Below are 26,144 nucleotides of genomic sequence, written 5' to 3'. Positions count from 1 at the left end.
AAAGGGCCTGGACCTGACAGTATACCACCAATATTTTTAAAAAATCTTGCTGAAGAACTTACACTACCACTACAACTACTTTTTAACCTATCACTTAATAAATGTACTTTTCCTAAAGCATGGAAATCTTCCTTTCTTGTACCAATATTTAAATCTGGTGCAAAATCTAACATTCGGAACTACCGTGGAATAGCCATTATCTCATGCATTCCAAAATTATTTGAAAAAATTGTAAATGAAAAACTTTTTCATCAACTTAAAAATGTAATAACAAACAAACAACATGGCTTTTTTAAAGGCCGCTCAACTACAACAAATCTCTTAGAATTTATGACATTCACTCTGAATGCAATGGACGCCGGAAACTACGTAGAAACTCTTTACACTGACTTTAGCAAAGCTTTCGACCGTATTGACATACCATTACTTCTACACAAACTACAAAAATATGGCATAAAACATACTCTTCTGGAATGGCTCAAATCATACTTAACGAATCGTGTACAGGTAGTCCGCTTCCAAAACATTCTGTCTGAACCAATTAATGTAACTTCTGGCGTACCTCAGGGTTCTCACTTAGGGCCTCTCCTTTTCATTTTACATATAAACGACATTTCCTTCATACTCAAAAATCTGAAAGTGCTTATATATGCAGACGACATGAAACTCTTCATGGAAATTAAAAATATCAACGACGCTGTAATATTCCAGAACGAAATCAATCTATTCCACATTTGGTGCTGCAAAAGTCTACTCCAACTCAATGTAAAAAAATGTAACTCAATAACTTTCAGTAGGAAAAATGAAACTATATCTATAAACATACATCTAGGAAATCAACTTGTAGAAAAATGCAAAATTGTAAGAGATTTAGGCGTAATCTTAGACTCCAAGCTCACTTTTGTGGAACACTACAATACCATAATCAATAAAGCTAATAGCTTGCTGGGCTTTATTAAACGCTTCAGTCATAACTTTCAGGACCCATACACAATTAAATTATTATACACTACATATGTCAGACCTATTTTGGAATATTGCAGCCTAGTATGGAATCCATACAATATTATTCACGAAGAACGCATCGAATCTATTCAAAAACAATTTCTTTTATATGCACTTCGTAAATTAAACTGGACAGCATTTCCTCTACCATCATATGAAGCACGCTGCATGCTCATCAATATACATACACTTAAAGAACGCCGCGACTTTGCAATGCTTTATTTTATCAGCGACATTATTTCTCAACGCATTCAATCAGCTCCATTATTATCGCAATTAAATTTTTATATACCTAGCCGTCAATTACGTTCCAGGAAATCATTTTTAGAAAAACAAGCTAGAACAAATTATGCAAAATACAGTCCAGTCAATCGAATAATGCGCCATTACAATCAATACTGCGAACATCTTGACCTTACTATGTCAAAAAATCAAATCTCAGCTTTGTCGTAGAAATAATGCGTAGTATGTAAGTGAACATTGTAAACAATTTATATGTAGTCTACATTTGCTTGACGAAATAAATAAATAAATAAATAAATAAAACTAAAACGGCTTGCTGGGGATACGTTTGTTTCAGGTTCATTTATATTATAGACCACCCATATGAATCTTGCAGCGGCTGAATTTGCTCTAAGACTGAAGATGTTTGCTATGAACGTCATGTGGATGAAAACTTTCACGTTACCTACTATCCGGGGAGTCAAATATGAATGTCGCGCGATTCGCATAGATGAAAGTCGCATGTGACAGTCATGAGAGAGCGCTACGTGAATGTGGTAGAAACAGTCTTGCTCGTATTAGGCGATGAATGTAACGAAAGAATGATAGACATGAATAGGATCGGCTGCATTATGTTTTCAGTGTGAATTTCATTGCTGGTCATAAACTTTCATGAAGAAATACATAAAGACGTCTTCATCTTCTATGTATTGTTTTTTTTTAATATTGAAAGAATGCTGCAATGTTGTTCCTTTTATATGAAACGGAAGTAGGTAGATTCGTACAACAGGTATAAATACCTCGAAAAAAAAAAGTCTGAAGTCATTAAAAATACTCCATTAAGAAATCAACAAACTAAAAATGAAAGAGAGCTAGTTAAACAATTGCGAGAAAAGTCAGTTTTTATGTTAGAGCTGACAAAGGAAACAAAGTTGTTATTATAGAAAAAGATGATTATGACAATCTAATCACTCAAAAAAATAATGTCGGACTTTATAGGAAACAAAGATCCCACCCCCTTCCAGAAATTATTAAAAAAATAGATGAAACTCTCATAGAATGTAATCCTAACTTCGATATTAATCTCAGCGGCGTCAAAGTTCCTAACCCTTCATTACCAAAAATTAAAGGATTACCTAAAGTCCATAAACCTGGGAATGAAATAAGGGAAATTATTTCTTCAGTAGGAGCCCCTACCCAAAAAATCTCCAAATGGCTAGTGGAAGAATTCAAAAATATGCCGAAAAAGTTTTTTAGTAGATACATTCCCAATACACAAGAGTTCGCTACTCAACTTTTGAACTCAGGTGAAATCGAAGATGACGAAATAATGGTATCTTTCGATGTAGCCGCCTTATTCCCTAGTGTCCCGGTGAAGGACTCAATCAATCTGTTGGAAGACTGGTTAGTTAAACAAAAGAGTAGTAGTTTATGGAAATGCAATGTAAGGTCTTATCTTACTCGAACCCGGCTTTGCATGGATGTAAATTATTTCAAATTCAGAGGGGAATTTTATAAACAATTATAAGAGGCCCCAATGGGTAATCCGCTCTCCCCATTTTTATGCGAATTATTTATGGCAAACCTCGAAGAACTTTTCAATAAACAAGGATTACTACCTAATCGCTGGTGGAGATACGTTGATGATATATTTTGCATCATCAAGCGTAACGATTTGGAATTTTTTTGGATACAATCAACAATTTACATAGGAACATAAAATTCACCTGCGAGAGGGAGACAAACAACAGTTTACCTTTCTTAGATGTTCTTATTATACGGGAGGCAAAAACTTTATCTTTCGAAATATATAGGAAGCCAACCAATACAGAGCGAGTTATACCTAATATTTCTAACCAACACAAAATGGCAGCATTTCACCATATGTTTCACAGAATGCTAACCTTACCCCTCAGAGATGATGCGGTAGTGAAAGATAGAAATTTTATCTTCGAAATTGGAAAGCTCAATGGATATCCGGAGCGCTCAATCCAAACAATCCTCGATAAGAAATTAAGATCATTGTAAAAAAATATCACTTACAACTTTGACCCCCCTATCAGAAAATTTGAAAAGAATATCGGTAGACTTCAACTCTAACATGGCATATCCACTTAAATCAAAATTAAAACCCTTTGGCTTGGATTTAGTGTTCAGTAGTACTAACCACCAGTTGAAAACTTTATTAGGATCTACTAAAGATCCTACTGACAAATTGAAAAAAATCTGGGGTATACAAAATTCATGTTCTCATTGTGATAAATTATACATTGGACAAACAAAGAGATCATTGGATACCCGTTTCAAGAAACACATAACGGAAATAGGGAAAGCATCCAAGGATTTGGAACGGGGATTATCACACCATTTCAAGTCGAAAGTAGCTGAGCATTCTTTTTCCGAAAACCATGATTTCACTACAAATGACATAAAAATCTTAAGACAAATTTCCAACCCATGGAAATTGGATTCGGCGGAAAGTCTGGAAATTTTTAAACACAATTCCACTTCTTTACTAAACAGAGACCAAGGAAATAGGTCTTTCTGGCTTTTTAAGTTACTACATACACACAGGGGACAGACAAACACAGAAAACACTTAACCTCTTCCTACCCTAAACAAATTAGATAAATTTTTTTTCGAGGTATATATACCTGTTGTAGGAATCTACCTACTTCCGTTTCATATAAAAGGAACAACATTGCAGCATTCTTTCAATAATTAAAAAAAAACCAATACACTAAGAGCAAATTCAGCAGCTGCAAGATTCATATGGGCGGTCTATAATGTAAATGAAACTGAAACAAACGTATCCCCAGCAATCCGTTTTAGTTTTATTTTTTCGACCAGTTCTACTGTCAAATTTAAAACTGGTATACATTGCCGTTCTATTTTTTCTATGTTTGAAACACAGATAAAACGCTGCTAGGGCTGCCAGTTTATTTTGTTATAATTTCTAGATTTGAATTTTAAAACTGACATAAATTATGCATCTAGAACTAGAACACTCCTGAATATGCCCTAAAGATGAATATAAATTGTATTCGAAATACGTATATGTGATGTGACGTTCATTATACATGATTTATAGTGTTGTGAGATACATAGTGAATTTGCATAGTGACGTGATATACTTATAACAGAATTAAATGGTAATATTAAAAAAATTATCCTTGTTTTCCTTTGTGTTTCAAAGATAGAAAAATAGAACGGCAGCGTATACCAGTTTTAAATTTGACAGTAGAACTGTTCGAATAAATAAAACTAAAACGGCTTGCTGGGAATACGCTTGTTTCAGTTTAAGCCATACTCAGATTGGAAAGGGTAGAACAGCTACCGATGAGAGCAAACGGTGACATTCATGAGAGAAAATATCATGAGACTTATAACATTTTTCATCAATTGCAGTCACGGCGAAGTACAGTCGGCGACTGCTGCCATTTGTGCGAGTTGGCTGTCTGCTGTTTTGTGTTATTTTCCAATACCGTTCGCAACCCTGAGAGGTTAGGTTTTATCTGAATTATATAACAATAATATTTTTTGTACGTTGAATTATACTTAATTAAACTCTGAAAAACAAATTTCGATAGCTTTCACTATATTTCGGAAAACGTTTCGGAAATTGTCCTTTTTTTCTGACGCGCATGGTGGCCTTACTCCTTAATGTTTACAGACGTTTTGTTTAGTCGCGATGCATATTATGAGATAAGGAGTGTATCGAAAAGTAGTTAGCAACATTGATTATTGAATAAAAAAGCGAAAAAAAACATATTTTGACATCAGTTTTCGAGATATTGTAGAAAAATTACATTTTTATGCATTTCACTGATTATATTGAAGAAAATCCTAGTTTCTGTGGAACGCTCGCACTTTGGACTTGACATTCTTCATTAAATTCTGCACAGTTACTTTTGTGACGTTCCTGGTGGCAGCTGTCCAGTTTTTTTAATTCCTGCATGTTTTGGAACACTGCACCTTCCTTCCGAAAGTGCCGCTTGAGAATTTCCCAATACCTTTCAATTGGCCGAAGATCCGGTCAGTTCGGTGGGTTGATGTCCTTTTCCACGAATTGTACATTATTTTTTGACAAACACTGTAGAACGGAGTTGGCGTAGTGCTCTGAAGCCAAATCCGGCCAGAAGAGAGGAGAAGCCTTATACTTTCTGTACAGTGGCAGCATTCTCTTTTTCAAACATTTTTCCTCGTACACCTTGGTGTTAATTGTGCCCTTCGTGAATAAAATCGACAACCGCAAACCACAGGTACAAGTTGCTTGCAGACCAACATCTTCTGCCCAAACTTTTCCATCGCCACCGTGGTGTCAGCGTCGTCCAGGTCCTGGTACACCGATTTCGTATAATATTGCGGTCCGGGCAGCGCTCGAGAGTCTTCCTTGGCGTAGGTTTCGTCGTCGGTCAGGATGCATCCGTCCTTATGCTGTAGAATCCGGTTATACAGTTTTCGCGCTCTTGTTTTGGCCTGAACTACTTGGCCAAATCCCGCGTCGACGCCGATGGGTTTTTCCTGATGTACTCAACCACTTTTAAGTCCCGGCCGGGCTGCTGGGACCCGTTTTCCTACCGGATCGGGGCAAATCCTTCATGGAAAGGGTAATAATATTTTTGACACTGGTGTGGTGCACTTTCACCCGTTTTGCAATTTCGTTGTACGTGATACCACTTTCTGAGCACCAAGTGTGCAAAATTTTCTTTCGCGTTTCTGGATCAATTCTACTCATCATTGAAACGATAAACCGTACCGAAACCAATCGATTGCGGAGCTGTTATTGACATGTAAACAAACATGTCACCCCAAAACACGTTGCAAAAAATTAAGCTATTTCAGAGTAATAACTGTTTGAATGTTGCTAACTACTTATCGATACACTCCTTAAAATGACACTTCTCTAGTAGACAACATATTTAGTTTTATTTGCATAGAACTGGAAACGTTTCACCATAATAACATAATTCCAGCGCAGAGAAAAAATCATAAAAATTGCGCAATTTGTCTCATACACACTTAAAACTGATTCTCGAGCTCGGCATATTGAAATGCTATCGGCAACATCGACATTCTCTTTTCCGAAATTCGTTAAAGTGAAATCTCAGTAAAGCGCGTACTTTTGCGGAAGTTTGGCACAATATTGTGCTGAACTTGTCAGTAAACAACAAATATACCGAAATCAGCTAATTCGTTTGCCGAGATTTCGAACAATGAAATAGTTTTTACTGAAACTCGGTGAAACACTTGTCATCTAATGTCTCTTTTCAATTTTGCTAAGCACCACGTCGCCATTGCTCGTGGAGCTGGAAAACATTGGAAGAAAGAAAATAGATTTTGTATGCTAGATTCAAATGAACGTAATAAAACACCATCTTTCTCCAACCTTTGCTTTTGTGACTTATTTTACATACAATAATAAAGAAAAATCCATTCTACGTTCGGTTACTGATGACTCGGCAATTCATGATTCAATCCTGATCACTTTTGCCGAACTAACAGTTAAATTTCTGCTGACAAGTTCGGCAATAATTGAACGTTAATAAATTTAGGATTGCCGAGATTTTCAGTAATTATGCATTTTGCAGAGACGATTACCGAGCACACGGCTGTGCCGATATTCAGCAATGAAATTTAAGTATGTAGTTTCTTTATATGCGACGTAGTCGATCTATGTTACATCAAATATGGAAATTTATATAATGAATGGTTTTCGTGGATATGTGTTTGAATGTGTTTTTATAGTTTTATAGATTTATCAATATTCTTAGAATTATTTTACCTTTCGTTTGGGGATTTTAATTTTAATTTAAAAAAAACTGCTAAAACCTAATCAAAAAATATTTTGCACCTATGATTAAACCTTAAATAACATACGGTCAAAAATAGAATCTGAAAAAATGTTCCAAACATACCTTTCTTTTCTCAATTCACTGTTGCGCTTTCTATAATTGGAAACCAAAACTTGCAGAGCCTCAGCATGTTGTTCGTAGAGCTGTGCTAGCGTTTCCGTGAAATCTGAAACTGGAATGGAAAACTCATTATAATCCTTCTTTAGATATAGTTATGCACATTGTATGGAGCATCAATTAGTCAATTATCCAATAGGCATTCTATGAACATACGCACGGAGAACCCTTCGATCATAAAATTGCGATATCGCAGTTTTTGATTTTTGCGATAGTTGATTTAACTACCGAGCATCATCATCACAGATGATGATGTTCATGGATTAGCAATAAAACGCTTTTTGACATGAATTCAATTTATAAAAGTAACAGGAGCGAATGATGTACCCAAGCTCATTGAATTGATGTACCCAAGCTCATATAAATTGACTAAAATTATCAGTGAATAACTGTAGTTCAACCGTTTGAAGGCATCATCTTTCAATACTCATTTTAGGTAAATTTAATAATTTCGCTAATTTACTCGCCCCTCCGGGCACTTTTGCTGATTAAAAACGTTTTTCTACATCAATCATTTTTTGACGATTTTTGACTCCTGCTTTTTTGACGATTTTTGACTCCTCATAAAATTTCCCTTAGTTTGTCTCAAATTGTCACAGAAGCAAAGAGCCCCCCACCCCCCTATGTCACATGTCACGAATTCAAAATAAATAAAATTCATCTCAATACATTCTCAATATGTATGACAAACCATTCAAATATGAGGAAAAAATCGATTTATTACATGCTGTCATTAGATTAAAAAATATCCCCAAATCTACGGAACTATTTTATTAATATAAATTATATAAATTAACATTTTGTTTCCCGGATTAGAGGTTTAATGGATAAGGCGCTGGTCTTACAACCCAGTTGTAGTATGTTCGAGCCCCGACCTGGAAGGATTCGTAGTGTCAGTAGAATCGTAGTACCAGCCATGCAATGGTTCTGTACACTCTGAATCGGCTGCGAAGTCTGTTGAAACAGAAGGTCAAATACCACTACAGGAATGTAATACCAAGAGCTTTGAGCTTGATCAGTGAATTTTAAATCACATCGATCCCTATCGGTACTGATCTTCCGTCACACAATGGGTAGTGATTTTGAGGTAAAATGAATCTTGATTTATGTAAGTTCAATCATTGGATGATTCGATAAGCTTTGATGTTGGTGAAGGAAAATCACATATGATCAAGATGACATGATATGATCTACGTCTGAAATCATCTAGAAAATCAAATTACTGAAAAAATTGTCAGTGCATAACTTAAGTTAAACCGTTTGAAGGCATCTTTTTCTTTTTTACTCATAATAGGCAAAATTTATTAATTTCGCTAATTTACTCGCTCCTCCTTGCACTTTTGTTGATCACAACAGAAATGATTTCCTGCATCATTCATTTCCGAATTTAAAAGAAGAAGCTTTTACATCAACAAATACACGTTTTCCTATAGAATGTAAACATTTATTGTGGAGATTTTTTCAGGAAATAGGGCAAAGCAGTAATATAATTAGGTATTTCAAAAATACGCTCATTGAAAATATTGGACGTCACATTCCAAAAACCTCCCCCCCTTCCCCCTGTCACAAAAGGTCACGTTTTATGAAACACCCCCGCCCCCTTGCGGCGTGACGTCTTTTATGGACAGCCCCTAAAATATTTGTTGAAATTGAAAGGTATGTGTCCTCACTACTTGACAGCATTTTTTTGAAACAGTTAAATTAGTTGTTTCAACCATCGTTTCTGTTAATCGAAAAACAAAAATGACAGTTTAGTTAAAACAACAATCGATTAGTTGTACCAAATTTTAACAAATCGATTTCAGAAAATCAACTAATATTCTGGTTGAAATGGGATCGTGGGTGGTTCCGTGTGAGACCACTTTTTTAACTTTTCTCAGCGATGGTTTGCCCGATTTTCATAAACTTAGATTCAAATGAAAGGTATCACACCTTTCATTTGAACCTAAGTTTTGGAAATCGGTCAAACCATCGCTGAGAAAAGTGAGTGAGATCCATTTTGAAATATATGACCACTGTTTCCGGTGCTCCCGGAACCGGAGACCGGGAACCAGGATAGTAGGAATCGGTTTGTTTAGTTGCCTATTGATAATGGCTATCGATTTGTGTAGCTTTGAGAACAGTTTAGAAAATTTGTTTTTCGTTATCCCGGGTTGACGGTTCAATGCATAGGGCACTGGTCTTACAAACCAGTTGTCGTATGTTCGAGCCCTGACCTGGAAGGATTCGTAGTGTCAGTAGAATCGTAGCACCAGCCATGCAATGGTTCTGTACGCTCTGAATCGGCTGCGAAGTGTGTTGAAACAGAAGGTCAAATTCCACTACAGGAATGGAATACCAAGGTTTTTAGGCTTTGCCTAGAAAATTTTTCACGGTTTTTGTTTCGCCGGTTTAAGTGACGCTGTATAATATTTAACACACTTTACCATATAATTCCGGAACCGGAAGTCTGATACGAATGAAATTCAAGAATTCCGTATGAGATCATGGAACCTTTCATTTGAATATAAGCTTGTCAGAATCGATTCAGCCGACTCCGAGAAAGCCTAGTGAGATTATTTATCACATACACACACCTAGACATTGCTCAGCTCGATGAATTGATTCGAATGGTACATGACACTTGGCCTTCCGGGCTAATTTATACTAGTCGGTTTTTCAAGTGATTGCATAACCTATCTATATGAGAAAGGCAAAAACGTGCTTAATCCACCTAGCAGTGAGATAATACTTTTTTTTATCAATCCGCATGTGTTTTTTGCATAAATATTCTTCGGTGTTTTATGTTCCATGACATTCTTTTAATGACCGTCGTTTTAAGCGGCAATTTGAGATTTGAATCACTCATTACCCTCATTACTGCAAATCGGATCGAATTTGAATCTAAGCGTGTGGCAATCGATTGAACGTTCCATGAGATATCGAGGTCAGTTCCACTTAAGAGTTTATGGTTATTTACAGTACTTCCAGAGCCTGTATTCAGGAACCAGCATAACACAAAACGAATCGTATGACCATAAATTATTATGACGAATAAATTGCAATAGTTTTGAGTCCGACTTTGAAACTTTTTGGGATTGTCATCTTCTATATCAGTTTGAATTTTAAAAACTCATCACCCTGTAGTTCCAGAATTGGATAAAATTGATTAGTTTTGTATGGGACCATAAACGCTTTAATTTGAATGTTTGTTTTGAAAATTCGATTTGGTCTTTTTAGAGAGTTTTGAGTAACGATTCTATACAATTCACCTGAGGAGCTGTATAGTTTACATTTGATTCAAAATGTTTGAAAATCAGTGTAGGTATCTTAGAGAAATCGTAGTGCGTATTAAATTTTTGGTATCGTCCGAATCGAAAACTGAATACCGCTGAAACTGAAATAAGTTTATTTGGTTATCGACTATCCAAATCTACGAGCCTAATAAGCCTGATAAATTTATGTGAAATAGAGATTTTTATACTAATCACCCTGTATCCCTTAACCGGAAGTTGGATCTGACTAAAAAGCGAAATGTTTTATAGGATCTTAAGACCTTTCATTTTTTTATTTTATGGTTCCTAGATTTCATTTGAATCTTAGATCGGTTTAGCCAACTACGAGAAAAATGAGTTACACAATTTCAATTTCGTTTCACGTATCATCTTGTAGTTCCGAAACCAGAAGTCGGATCTAAACGTATTTCAGGAACCTTGTTTGGGAGCATACGACTTTTCACATGAATCTGAGTTTGTAGAAAACGGTTGGGTCATCTCCGAGAAAATTGAGTGAAATTATTTGTCACAAACGCATTTGCTGATCTTGTCGAACTGATTCGAATGGTATATGGGTGTTTTGTTCTTCCAGCATTTATTGCTGTAAGTACTTTAAATCAATATAGTTATGAAATTTGGTTTACATATGTCATATTCGAACGATTATGTTGCCAAAAACGAACCGTGTTAAAATCGGTCCGAGGAAAAATGTCATGAATAAGGATGCTGTACACAGTCAATTTGGTACTTAGAAACAATTGTATGTAACAGTATAAAAACTCGTGTTTCACGTTGCTTCCAAGCATTGCTTTGTTACACATTGCTCAAAACTCCTACTGCTGGAATAAGGCACTTACACAAAAATATCGATGTCTCCGTTAAAAATTCGTTGAGCTGAATCTATTGGTATGTGACACTCGGCCCTCCGGGCCATGGAACATTTTTCCACAGGTTACAGGTCTTTTATCATATCGATGAACATGTACTATGGTGCAAATCCTAACGTCTTTAAGCATTTCAGTAATTGAGATTATACAAAACATTTCCAAAGAAATATATTGAAAATTGAGTTTAGCATCATCATAAAAAATGTTTGCAACTTAAGACGACTTTGTTCTTATTCCTTAAGTACTGGTGCTTAGGCACGAAGCAAAATGGATATTTTAATCGTATAGCACGTACCAAAATACAAATATGTCACTATCAACATACTGGGATAACATTTTCAGTTGATTGCCGTTCTTTCGTTTAGTCACAGTCAGAAGAAATGCTTTTGCTTTTATTGGATGCTTTCAGTGCGTGACTGATGTGCCAGAAAAACGAACCCTTAGGTCGTAACTTCAGATCGCATACGTCCCTTTTTGCTTACGAAATTTACTGTGATGTTTAGACATGTTTGTTCTTTTTGGTTATGCTTTCGTGTTCTTTATTTTCCCTACGGTGCTGTGCCAAATGACGATACGTAACTATGGAATGCGTAAATACGGTTGCCTTTCGAGATAAAAGCGTTTCACTGCTTATTTACCTTCACTGGAATAATTCCACAATGCCTGATGCGACCAACTTCACAGATCAATTCATCTTATCGACTATATTTTCGCTTTCAACAGTTGCACCAACCATAACTCTACAGAAGCATAACTTAGCTTCTAAAAATATTGAGAAAGTTAGAGTTTATTAATTAAATACAACTTTTCCAGATTGTTGTTCAATAGATAAAGCCTTTGATAGGTGTATGTAATACAGTATAAATAGGGGTTTGATTCAGTCTTGACCTATTTTTCATGGCAGGAAGTACATAAAGACCCGACTTCAATTTGGGCGGTATCAAACGAGAAAGAAGAAAATTCCGTGCCCATACCACACCCAATCTCTTTTTTCATATTTGGATTTTACTACCCAGTAGTAAACACTCAACAAGTGGAATCACATTCCCTACCGAGTTATCCTGCCAACTTTTCGCCCTCTGCGTCATGCCATAGGTATTCCAATAGGAGATTTCATTTGTCTTCGCCTGTTTTAGCTCACATAGTCGGTCTGCTTTAATTCAGTGGCATGATTAGGGAAAATGTACGATAGATATCTCAGGGCTAAACTATAAATCAAGCTGCGACCAACTTCCTTGTGTAACTGAATGACTGTTCTTTATCAGTTTTGGCATTTCCATGTTTGAATATACGGGGCATTCCACACAAAATCATTGACTTAATTCTGGCAGTTTTAGAATGGAAAGATTAATACTTACGGAGCAATGAATCTTTTCATTATATAAACAATAAGGTTGTAGTTTGAATCACTTTTTTTAAAAGCAAAGGAAAAGAAGCACATTTCATGTCTTAGATCATTATTAGATTTTACAGCATAGGCTGTTGAAAAAAAACTCTTTTTGTGAACGCGGAACTTCAGAAAATCATTTCTTGAAAATTCCACATACCAAATTGATATAAAAAATACGTGTCAAATATTTTTAAGTTCCTAATCGAAAAACAAATGGGCTTAATCCACCTAGCAGTGAGATGACTTTTTTATGAATCAGCATGCATCAGCATTTTTGCGTGAATGTTCTTCATTGTGTTTAGTTTTCATGAAATTATTTTAATGATCGTCGTTTTAAATGATTTGTAATTAAAATTTTGGAACTGCAAGACGAATCGTAGATAGAAATTTTATGAAACCTTAAAATTATTCCTTTCAATCTAAACGTGTGACAATTGGTTAGGCATTTCATGAGATGTAGAATTGAGTTCCTCTTTAAAGTTTTTGTCATTATTTATGGTACTTCTAGAAACGGTATTCAGAGACCAGCATAACCAAAACTAGTTCGTATGGCCATGAATTAGTATGACGAATGAATTGAAATAGTTTGAGCCCAACATCAAAGATTTTTTGGTATCGTAATCTTCTATGACGGTTTGAATTCTAAAAACTCATCACCATGTTACTTAAAACTTGGACGTCGGAATCGAATAAAATACATTAATTTTCCATGGGACCATAAGTTTGTTTTAATTTGAAGTTTTGTTTATTAAATTCGTTCTGGCCTTCTATTAGCTTCTCTATTCCCGATACTCTTGGAAACGGAATTCGGAAATCGATGTAGCCGAAGTCGGTTAAATTCAACAGCATTCAGAGTTGCGGGGAGACCTTTCAGTTTGATCAAAATCGGTCCAGTCATCTCTGAGATGACGACCTGTTTGTAGACAACACACACGCAGTTCTTCGAGCTGAATCGAATATGTCGGTCTCAGAAGATGTTAATTTACACGATTTTTTCTAAGTGTGTACTTTTACAGAGTTTGGAAGGTTCGGATTTTCCTTCAACAATTCGTGTGTGATTATACAATATTGTTCTGTCCTCAATCATAGACGGAAATTGCATTATCGATTCATATGTTATATTTTTTCAATTTATTTTAAATTTGATTTCCAAATGGAACATTTCTTCACACTTGCTCAAAGCTGAATCTTCTGGTAAAGAGGCTTACTTTTAAGCTTTAACAATCCTCTTATATAGCATCGGAAGGGCATCTCTAAGAGGCAAACAATAACTTTTAATAACAAAACTTTAACCAATCAGTCGGGAAATTGGCTAATATGTCCTTGAATAAAGCATAAACTGCCCATGCTTGCATATTAGTCCAATGTTGAAATAGACGATCCCAATTTTATTTCAGATTTTTTTTTATTTATTGTGCTGCCTAATGGTATGGTATTATTGCATGAAATATCGGTAATAAACCTTTGCTATTCCAATATTTCAACAAATGCAATGATCGTTTTAATGCTGTAGTAATTGAATTGAGTGGAATTTTTTTCATGAAGTATGTACAACCCACACTTTTTTTTATTCTGAAATGAGTTACATTCATCAGCGTCCCTTATTAGTATTTGTCAAGATGATATTCAAATACGAATACAGGAAACCCTAATTTATAAAAGCTAGTGCGCATAATTTCCTTGTGTTCTTGTCTTAGAACCGAAATAGAATTGGATAAGTAATTTTGCTAAAAACGCATATTTAATGTCATATGTAAATAACAATAGCAATTAAAGTGAACACCTGATGACGTGAACCTACATGTATGTTATTAATGTTTCAATGTTTTATTTAGTGTTTTAATAATAAGATGACGCGGCTTAAAATCATTTTACGAATTTTTTAATGGATTCATTTGCTTCGCACTTTTTATAGAATCGATTGTATATTGAATATTAGTTTTTTTTTCATTTGAAGTAGCAGCTTCAGATTTAAATGTATTCGATCTTGTAACAAAGATCAAATGTTTGCACCGAACACCCGCTTGCAATCAACAACGAACTTAGATTTTCTCGAAATCGTCTTATTGTTCAGAATGCTATATTTTTCTTTGCTTTGATGTCTCAGCCGTATGCAGTTTGATTATTGGACGTATATGTGGTTTACCATATTGGACTTTTGCAATGAAGTTGCGTTACTTTATTATGGTTGTCTTGGCGGATTGGTCACTGATATCATCATGTTTCCTGTTAATTGATACCCATCTAAGTCAGATTGAATATCTAAACAGCATGATAACGTCCATTGTCGGCAGCTCCTATTTCCGTCGGTCTCAGGGAAAGATGAAGTATACTTAAGTTTTTTATTACATAAAAAGGTTTTTAAAAATGTTTTACACTTTGATTCACCTGTTGGTCTTGGGACCGAACTGTTTCACTTCTTAAATCGAACTGACTAACTTGTCCTACCTGAATGTTCGTTAGACCTGACTACCTAGCCCTAAACTATTGATTCAGCGGTTATCCTGTCCGAACATGTCGAATCGTCGATGCGGCGTGGTGGTTTCGGCTGATGCAATTACTGATGGTTCCTGGCTGATGCAACTACGGTGGCCGGATGTCTACTGCGATGTCAGCGGTTCAATAATTGGTAACAGGGTGGTTGACATCTCTACGCGTTGGATACACTGGCGTCTTACTGCTGGCGCGTACTTTGCTAAGGTCTGTGCGTACGGGCCATATGCTATTCAGGTTCGTCCATAACTTCCCCCTTCTTAGATTGAACCGTCTCGGTTCAACCCTGATTGTGAGCTGTCTGCAACTTTGTCTATTGGAATTCGAATGATTAGTTTCAGCTTAAGTTTGTAGATTTCTCGTATGATGAATGTAACGAAGGTTATGACGAGACATGTGATTAAAACTATGGCTCCAATGTTAAATACTCTGGTCCTTTTTGTAATGGTTTCTAGATGCTCTAGCTTATGACGGTTACGTACGTGTAACAGTTCCAAATTGGTGATGGGCTCAGATATTAATTCTGATTCATTTACGTGGACTAAATGGAGTGGAAGAATAGTGGGTTTGGTTTTTCCTTTGAAAATCTTGTTGTTGAACTGCGTTCCATTGAGTTTTATGGAGCAATTTTCGAATGACACAAGGTATGTTCCTGTCAGATTTCTTGATCCAAAACCACAACTGTTCTGCATAAGTGTTGGTTCAATGGAGTTTTTTATCAGTACTCCAAGGTTTTCGATTGATTTGAACTTCGAGAGCGTTGATGGCTTTGTAAAAGTACAAGTACCAGGATTTCCTCGTAATATTGGATGGAGACATTTGTCGTTGGATATGTTGAAGAGATTTTGTATGTCACAAATACTGTTTTTCTCAATGTTATTGCATGGATGTTCTACCAGATATGATTCGTTGTTGCCAACAATGGCGTTGGTAGCGTTTATTGCGATGATTTTGCCGTTTATGGGAATGGTTTCTATATGAAGTTGTACATATTCTCCTCGTCTAAGCTTGGGAATTTTGATAAGGACTATTATGTCTGAATCGTTATGAAAAGCTACAGGTTCCAGAAACTCATAAGTTTGATCGTAGCTTTCAATTGATATGCCTTGTGATTCCAACAGTTGCGTTGCAAATTCCAGTTCTGGAGGTTGTAAGAACGTTTTTGATATTATACCAAGTTTCGATAGTTGTATTGATTCGAAGATTGTCATCAGCTGGTGGTGGATCATGTCGATGTTGAAGATGATGCTGTGTACGTGTAGAATGTGTTTCCAGTCGATTGGCCTGTCTAAACTCAACCTAGCTTGTTTTATGATGCTATCAATTTCTATAGATTGTCTATAAGCTTCTTTTGTTAAATTGTTAATCCTGCTTTCAAATAACTCATTTACTCTGACCTGTTCATTGTTTTCTGTAATTAAAGCATTGTTTGAATATTTCAAAGATTCCTATTGATTTTCAATTTTGAGTAAATCTTCATTATCAAGGTTTCCCGTTATCATTTTTATAGTAGATCCAAGAAAATTGAGAGATTTTTTTGTTTTCCTTCGTTTTATAGTTAAATTTTCTAGTACAAAATAAGCTTGGCTATGTTTTTGTTTTAAAATGTTGACTATTTCGATAATATTTGAATTTTCTTCTAGTTTGTTGATAATTGTTTTATATTGTTTTAAGATAATACTAAATGGATACAGATTGAATTTGTGAATTAGCGTGTGGGAACCTTCTTTTAAAAAAACGGGTTTGGTTTTGAAAGCAACAATGCCTGGATTGTTGTTTAGTTCGATTATTTCTATGTCAGAAGGACTGATGAAATCACACCACAGAAGTATGATGCAACAATAAATTATAGTAACTCTGGGTGTCATCTTCCAGCTGTAAAGAAACATTAAATTGAAGACAAAAAAAATTATTAATTATTGTTAGGGTAAAATACTTCGTTTTCGTTTTAGCTTAGTTTTGTGGATTTTTCTTCCGCTCTCGTCAATTATGTTAGTTTCCCTATTTTCTACTACTTTTAGTTCTTGATATCGAGGTTGGTGTTTTAGATTATTGCGTTTTCTCTCAAAGATCGTGTCATTTAAAGAGAAATTTTCAGGCTCTTCTCTGCTCTTGTTGAGTTTTTCTAAATCTCTGAGCTTCTTTTGTTCATATTTTTCAGGAAAGATTCTGTAGAATATCTCTTTTTGTCTAATTCTTTCTTCTAAATCTTCGGGTACCGTTTCCTCGTTTTTAAAGCCAAAGAATAGCTCTTTAGGGGTTAATTTTGTTTGCGAGTGTATTGATTCGTTATAAATAGAGACTGCCAAATTAATTTTTGCTGTTTCTGACAAATCTTTTGTTGTTTCTCTAATACTCAAGATGTTATGCAGTTCTCTCAACGTTCTGTGAACAATTTCAACCGTTCCGTTGGAAGAGGACTGCCCAACACTTGTATATTGGTACTCAACATCATTTTCTTCAAGAAACTCTTTAATTGTTGTTGAAGTGAATGATGCTTCTTGGTCCATGACGAGAAGGGAAGGTTTTCCTACGTTTGAAAAGAAGTGAGTTATAGCTTTAAGTATGTGTATAGCGTTGCGTGTCCTTAGAGGGATCGCCATTGTTAGTCTTGAAAACTTATCGCATAATGTTAGATAATGTTTGTTATTGATGATAAAAATGTCCATATGTACAATTTGCAACGGTTTTGTAGGTGTTGCTGTTAGTTTATATTGTTGTTTATATGGCCTTCTTTCATACTTAGCTGTTTGGCATAACCTGCAAAGGTTGATAAATTTGGTAATTTTTGATTTCATATTTGGGAAAAAATATTTTCGGGATATGTGGGATTTAGTTTCGGTAATGCCTCTATGGTTTGCGTTGTGTTGTCTTTGGATTATTAGGTCTTGTTCAAGTTCGTCAGTTATGTCTTCTAGCAATTGTTGCGTCCAGAATATTTTAAATGTCTTCGCTCTGGAGAAATAGTTCTTGTATATTGTTTGTAAACTACACAGTATCTTTTCGCTACAGTAAATGCCGGTAGTGCACCTATTTGTGGCGTATTCCTTCAAAATGTTGATTAATGAGGCGGGACCGAAATTGGTCTTTTTGATTATAGTTCTATGATAGTTTCTAAATAAGGTTAGAGATTCTTGGCTATCCTCGTTCGCTTCTTGCAGAATAATTTGATTTCTGAAGTCGTTTAGAGGCCTAAGTGTCGATGGGATAAAGTCGCTATCGTCGGTATCCGCAGAGTGTTGTGTCACGTCGTCACTGGAGGAGGAGTTTGCGTTTATTTCTGTTTGCTGTTCTGGTTCAGGTTCGATACGAGAAGGTGCGTCCGCATTTGTGTTTAATGTTCCTTTTTTGTACTTGAATTCGAATTCAAGTTCTTCTAAAGCAAGTTTCCAATGTAAAAGTCTTCGGTTTAAATCATTTTTCTGTCGGAGCCACACGAGTGGTTTGTGGTCCGTGCGTATTTCAAAATGGGTTCCATAAATATACGGTCTAAAATGTTTTGTTGCCCAAACAATGGCTAACAATTCTTTTTCAGTAGCAGAATAGTTGCATTCTGCTTCATTCAAAGTTCTTGATGCGTATGCAATAGGGTGTTCTTTGCCGTCATCGAATTTTTGGGACAAAACTGCTCCGAGTGCGAAGTCGCTTGCGTCAGTTTCGAGAATAAATTTCTTGTTAAAATCAGGATATTTTAAAATGGGATCGGTTGTCAGTAATCGTTTACAATCATTGAAGCAGTTAATGAATTGTTCGTTATGAATAATTTTTTCATCCTTTTTTAAACATTTCGTTAAAGGTTTAGTTAGTTTCGCGAAGTCGCGAATAAATTTCCTGTAATATCCAAGTAAACCTAAGAATCCTTTGATTTGAGTAGTGGTCTTTGGAATTGACCAACCTAGAATTTTTTCAATTTTATTCGGATTTGGTCGAATGCCGTCTTGGGTTATTATATGGCCTAAAAACTCACATTCCTTCTGAAGGAACTCACATTTGTCTAGCTGAATTTTGAGATTAGCTTGAGCGAGTGTTTGAAGAACTTTGTTTAAATTGTCGAGATGTTGCTGAAGTGAATTACCAAAGATTATGATGTCATCTAAATAGACTAGGCAACACTTTCCGATTAAATTTCCAAGAATGTGATTCATTACACGCTGGAAAGTTGCTGGTGCGTTTTTAAGTCCGAAAGGCATACGTATGAATTCAAAATGTCCTTGGTCCGTACTGAAAGCGGTTTTCGGCCTGTCCTTGGGATGGACTTCAATCTGGTGGAATCCTGATTTTAGATCTAACGTAGTGAAGTAGGTACTACGACCAAGCCTATCGAGTATTTCCTCGATTCGTGGGATTGGAAATTTGTCATCCACGGTTTTTTCATTTAATTTGCGGTAATCTATGACAATGCGCCATTTCTTCTTGCCGCTAGCATCAAGTTTCTTTGGAACGATACAAATTGGAGATGTCCATGGGGAGATGGAATTCTGGATAATTCCATCTTCAAACATTTCGTTTACTTGCTTCTCGACTTCAACTTTGTGAACCTGGGGGTATCTGTATGTTTTCGTGTGCACTGGAATGTCGTCAACTGTTTTAATTCGATGTTGGATTGTGGAAGTGCAAGACAATTTTTCTGAATCTTTGTGAAGGATTTTGGAATATTTAGCAAGGGTTTTCAATAAAGCAGGTTTTTCTTCAGAGTTAAGATGACTACTTCTAATCATTTTTTCTAATTCTGCGTAAGGTGTGTGAGATGTTTGATGCAGGTGATTTAAGTTTATGTTATTCACCTCTGCTACCTGTATTGTTTTTGCCGGATGCGTCCAATGAAATGTCACGGTTTGGCCGAAATTTCTTATCGGGGCGTTTACGAAACCTTTTTCTGCATGATACAATCCTGACTGGATTACTGCATTGTCTATTTTTATATCATTAGGAAGGTAAACGTTGCCACTGTCTTGAGAAACAGGGAGTTTAATGATTCTCGTCGAATTTTCAGTCAGTGTGATCTGCGGCGGACCTAATTTCCTTATTTGCATGGCAAGTGTTTTTTGTGGGAGAACTAATTTATGATTGCTCACGTCAATAAGAGCTTCTAAATCAGAGAGTGTTTCATAACCAATGATACCGTCGAAAAATTTATGAAAATTTAAAAGGTAAAAATGAACTTTTTGTTTCATACCGAAAAGTGTCGTAATAAATTTTTTATCAGCGGAATGTTGCCCTGAAGTGTTCGAGATTCGAATGGTTTTGCATTTTTCTTGTTTTGATTTTGGGATCAGACGGGGAGAAATAAAATTTTTGTTTGAACCACTGTCTACTAGTAATTTTGCATCTTTGTCAAAGAGTTTAACTGTTACATAGGGTAATCCGTTTATTGCATTCAGGTCAGCGCGTTGTGAGGAAAGACAATTTGAAAATTTACACCAGATTCTTCGGCTTCTACTTCCTCTTCGGTGTCGCTTATATCTAATTCGTTGTCTTCCTGCTCGGCATCGTGATTGTAAATTCTGTTAGAACGCAACGATGGGTCTATTTCCATTGGTGTCGTTTTTTGCCTGTCTGATGAATTTTTGTGCCGGGTTGAAGATTGTGCTTCCGGGTATTTATTGTATGATTTATTAAAAGGGTTAAAATTTTTGTTGGAATTAGGTTGTTGCTCGAACGCTGCTTGGGTGTGTGTTTTAGTTTTCTCTGCATTTTGGAATCTACACAAGAATGCATAAGCATCCTCTAAATCACTTGGTTGAGCAGTTTGAGCATATCCGAAATATGGTTTACTGAGTCCATTTATAAAAGCAGCCAAACATTCTTGTTCTAGAAATTGGTTTATTGCTTCCCAGTGTGCCAAGTATGTTTGATTTTGCTTCGCTAAAGATTTCATGTTAACCATAATTTCTTTAGTGCGTTTGTAATAAATGTGTAAAGATTCGGTCATTTTCAATGACCAGAGTTGTGTTTGGTAAGTCGCAATGTTATTGCGATCACCATAAGCACTGTGTAACATGTCTGCTACCTCCTCGAAGGTAGTAGGGTTTCCATTTACACATATCATGTCTCGGGCTTTGCCTTCGACTTTGGTTATCACCGCCTGTTCGTACACGGCAAATAGATCCGGTGCTACGTGTGGTCGGCATAAATTTAAAGCTCTTCTGGCTGTGTCTAGCCAATGAGTCAATTGTTTTTTATTCCCGTCGAATGGTGGAATCATCCGAATTGGATCAGGAATTCTAAAGAAGTCAGTGCGGCGTTCCTCCATTATGGGAGCTTGCCGTTGTTGTTGTTGCAGTTGTTGCTGCTGCTGTTGTAAAGTGCTATTCTCCATTTGGAGAGCACCGATTCTTTGTTCCAAGCTTTGAATTTGGTCAAAGATGGCTTGCAAATTAACGTTTTCCATTTCAGAGAACTTTAAGGCTCTTACTTTTGGAATAGGATTGAATTTGGGCATAAAGTTTTTAGTAAAAGAAAGGGAGAGATTACTCACGGTTCCTCGTTCTTGAAGGATTTAAATCCACCGCTTTAGTTGAGATCCTCCAATTGATTGACGCGAATCGCCTACGGGGTGAGGGATGGCTTGCGATGCTTCTCGATGAAAACTTCTCCGCCGGTCAATCAACGTTCCGGGTTGAACACTAATTTGTTAGTTTTACTTATCGTAAACTTTCACTACACTAGTTGGAGTCTCTTCACTAAGTCGTAGAACGAGCCGTACGACTGCGCCACTTAAGTTCTTTATTACATAAAAAGGTTTTTAAAAATGTTTTACACTTTGATTCACCTGTTGGTCTTGGGACCGAACTGTTTCACTTCTTAAATCGAACTGACTAACTTGTCCTACCTGAATGTTCGTTAGACCTGACTACCTAGCCCTAAACTATTGATTCAGCGGTTATCCTGTCCGAACATGTCGAATCGTCGATGCGGCGTGGTGGTTTCGGCTGATGCAATTACTGATGGTTCCTGGCTGATGCAACTACGGTGGCCGGATGTCTGCTGCGATGTCAGCGGTTCAATAATTGGTAACAGGGTGGTTGACATCTCTACGCGTTGGATACACTGGCGTCTTACTGCTGGCGCGTACTTTGCTAAGGTCTGTGCGTACGGGCCATATGCTATTCAGGTTCGTCCATAACTGTATATGAAATAAATATAAAATGTTGATGGTTCGATGGTTTGGTTGGATTTGGGATTCGCTGTAATCAAGCGATGCAACCATGAAAGCTTAAGATGATTATTTATTGTGCTCTTCACTCTAAACTGACGACTATTCGTTTTCCAAATAATTGCAATAGATTTCCGGAATACAGCCCTAGAATAAATAACACAGCCAGAGAGCGTTATAGAAGTTCAATACTTTTGTTAAAGTCTCACCAAAATTTAAAACAAATACTTCAATTAACACCTTATCATTTCAGTCAATGCTCACAATAACTAATAGTTCCATTACATGAATGTAATGATGGAGCTGAGACGATTAGAGGTACGCTAAATGGAAATTATACAATATATTTTGGACAGTTATAATTCCAATTATTGTTATCGTCGAAGATTATAATATTGGTAAATCCAATTTCAAAAGTGTGAATACTTCATCCTGCAATCACCTCAGTCGAACTCTACATTTTATTTAGCATCATCTGGCTGTTGTCACTTAATCTTATCAAATTTTCGTGTCTTTCATAACAACGAATTCGAGAATCATGCCTCGAAACACATATCACCAGCAAAACTTTTCGATGGTCCTCTAAGTACGAAAACGACAGCAGTTCACAACCACCAGAACACGTGACCCTCCTGTCGAAATGCGAAAAGTGCTCTTGGGAAACTTGTTTAATTAAAGTTGGTGCTCGACGATTAGAGCTTTGCTGTGCACAGTAGGTTAAAATGAAAACCATGTTTCCAAATTGTATTGATAGGTAATAAATTGTTGGCAACGAAACCTGAAAATATTCTAACAACTTTCGTTTAGTTTGTGAACAAAACGCAATTTAATTATGAAATAGGAAAAGTTGATAGAATAGTGTCGCATAACGCAGCTGGGTAATCCGCCAGCCAGAGTTCTATATTGAACCCGAAAGATCAAGATTTTATGGTTTAACTACAAGAAAACACTCACTGCAATAAAAAAATAAATGCTAAAGATGACGGTTTTGAAACCTCTTAAAATAGCTATGTCCAACTTACTGTCGAACTCATTGCATTGTGAGCCGTAACAAAGCAAAATTATAATCAAAAAGAACAAAGTTTTTCAAGCTTCCGGTATTCGGTTTTACTGGTAAACTTCGAGGGTGATCTACCTTGTCGAGTAACTTAAAATATGTAAATTCTCTCTTGCCATTCGCCAATATTTGGCAGCATCATGGAAGACGAGACTAATTAACAATATTAATATAAAGCGAACGTTCGGTCGAGCGATACGCTAAAATATTGTTTACGTTTCCTAATTTAATTGAGAAAGTTGAAAGTCTACCAGTTTCAAGTGCGTTAGTATGAGTTATTATGGAACTACCCTTAAGTTCAGTTATTTTAAATAGTATTTATTATCTTAATTGTTCTCGATTAGAGATAATCTATCGCACAGACTATGACTATCAAACTAACGTTAACTTAATATTTCAACTTGAATACGTCTAACTCTACTATAGGGCTTCAATTTTTTCATATGGGGGAGTGAAAAGTTTCTGATCGAAAATATCTCTTGTTTTATTTAACGTGTGAATATATATTTATCTCCATATCATCGAAGATATGATCAGCAATTTATGATAGCATTTTCAGTAGTATGAGATAACTACAAACTAACTAGAGATTATGAGAGGAGAAAGAATATGACATTATAGAGCCATAGTATTCAAGGAAGAGCAAGGATGTGAAAATAAAGTGCGGAAAAGTGAGACGTGACAAGGGTCAGTAAGCAGAAGGCTTCTCGTATCTAAACTTTTACCATCTACCAGAGGAGTCGAACTTAGGCATCTTAGCGATACGAATCATCCGAGTCTCTGATATGTCAGAAAGTAAAGCCAAAGGTCGTTTACCATTTACTATCCGAACCGGTAAAAGTAAAGTTATGAGAAGTTGTCACATTCTGCCCACGACGGTTTCTCACACAATGTGTTTCATTGTGTTGATATTTTCTCATCTCTATATAAATAGCTAGTTTTAACACCGGAATGGAAGATTTGTCCGAAACTATTGCTTGAGTGTCTGGAGTTGTAGCGTATGGCTATGCGTCCCAGGGTGCAGTTAGTTTGATATCGTTAAAAGCCGAAAAAAGTAAAAATTACTGACTGACCAGAAGTCATAAATAAAAAAGTAAAAAGATAACTACAAATAACAAAGTTTTCTAAACTGTTTGGCAAGTAAAATAGGTAAAAACTTTATTAATTCTTAGCTACCGATTTACCTCGTTCAGTTCAGAGCAAAATCCATGTCTAGAATCTAATTCAAGAGTTCCTTCGGATTTTAATTTTCATTTACAGAATTCAGATCTCAATTTCAGTTCTTTCAGAAGCTAAGTGTCAGAATTCAAAATTCAGTTCCATAATGCAGGTCTAAAATTTGGTTCCAAAATTTAGTTTCATAGTTCTGGGATCGTTACTGAGTTCAGAAACTGAAGATTCTTGAACTGAATTCCAGATATGGATTCTTGAGCTGAGTTTTGGTGCTGAATTCTAGATACGAATTTGAAAACTGAGTCCTGGGTTCTGTAACTAAAATTTAGCTGTAGACCAGAATCCAGGTCCAAAGTTCTGTGTTCAGATTTAGAATTCAATACCGAACCAGAATCCTAATCAGTAATCAGTTCAACATTCCTGAATACAGTTTTTGGGCTCAGGTTCAGAATTCAGTTCCAGAATCTAGCATCAAAGTTGAGTTTCAGAATTCAGTTCTATCATTTGGCTCCAAAATTCGGTTCTAAATTCCAGGTCCAGAATTCAGATTCTTTAATATCAAAGAAACTGAACCATACATTTTATTCGTAATCACGTCCTCCGGTTTAAAGGTGTCTTCGCTCATATTCATATCATATAGATGATACAATCCATTGTAACGGTAACAACAAACATCCATTGGATCGTGCTGTGAGCGATGGAATGAGCGTCGAGCAAATTCCGTCCTCTGCAATGATCTTCTCGGAACAGTAAAATGAATTCTTCCAGTAACATGGGGAAATCGATGTTATCGTTTAGTAGGTCGAAAACGAAGAAGCGTTGAAAGAGTTCTCGTCTGTTTTTTAAGTAGGTTGGTAAATAAGAGTGATCGGAGCTCCGCTGTTATATACCATTCAACTAAGCTCGAAGAGATCGGGAGATATATGTGTGTGTCAGCTGTCAGTAGATCAAGTTCGAAGATCAAATGGCTGACACTTCCGGTTCCGAAGATGTGATAGTAGAAGTGACGTAACCAACAAACCGCACTTTTAATCTACACGTGCAATTTTCTCGGAGATAGCTGAACGGATTTCAACAAGCTTAGGCTCATTTGAAACCTACTATTTAATTATTGATCAAGTTCCATGATCATACGAGTATTTTACGTAACTACGACAAATAGCACTCATTTCATTTCGCACAGTTATATCACATTTGACCAATGATCAATTTTAAATGCATTATTTTCAATATATTTGTTTTGAGGAATGTTACCGAATATGTGTTGTTAGCGCTGAACCATACTTTTGTTATCCACCCGAATCAATCTGACGAAATTTGTATCAAATATCAGCCCAAATTCGTGTTTTTAATTTAATAATATATTTAATAAAGCACACTGCCTCTAAGATTTCGAGGGTATTTCTCAACTGTGCTTAAGAGTAAGATCTTTTAATTAATTATAACGTTGATGTTTTTGGTTCACATTGTCGTATGCTGATAACTGCAACTCTGGGGGATCCAGTCTCCAGTTGGTGGTCGGTAGCGGCTGATGG

At 36.1% G+C, this 26,144-nt stretch overlaps 1 protein-coding gene across 11 annotated transcripts in view; it reads right to left on the bottom strand.

Moving 5' to 3' along the window:
* The window catches only part of LOC131435409 (uncharacterized), a 328,202-nt gene that overhangs the window by 172,663 nt on the left and 129,395 nt on the right, over window positions 1-26,144 (bottom strand). For all 11 annotated transcript variants that reach the window (XM_058603256.1, XM_058603255.1, XM_058603260.1 and 8 more), the window contains one exon: window positions 7,146-7,254. In XM_058603256.1, the coding sequence (XP_058459239.1) occupies window positions 7,146-7,254 (109 nt within the window). The remainder of the gene's footprint in view (window positions 1-7,145; window positions 7,255-26,144) is intronic.

This window comes from Malaya genurostris, chromosome 3 (genome assembly GCF_030247185.1).
Source record: "Malaya genurostris strain Urasoe2022 chromosome 3, Malgen_1.1, whole genome shotgun sequence".
Lineage (NCBI taxonomy): Eukaryota > Metazoa > Arthropoda > Insecta > Diptera > Culicidae > Malaya > Malaya genurostris.
Note: the sequence above shows the minus strand (reverse complement) of the source record. Positions and strands in the feature narration are given on the sequence as shown.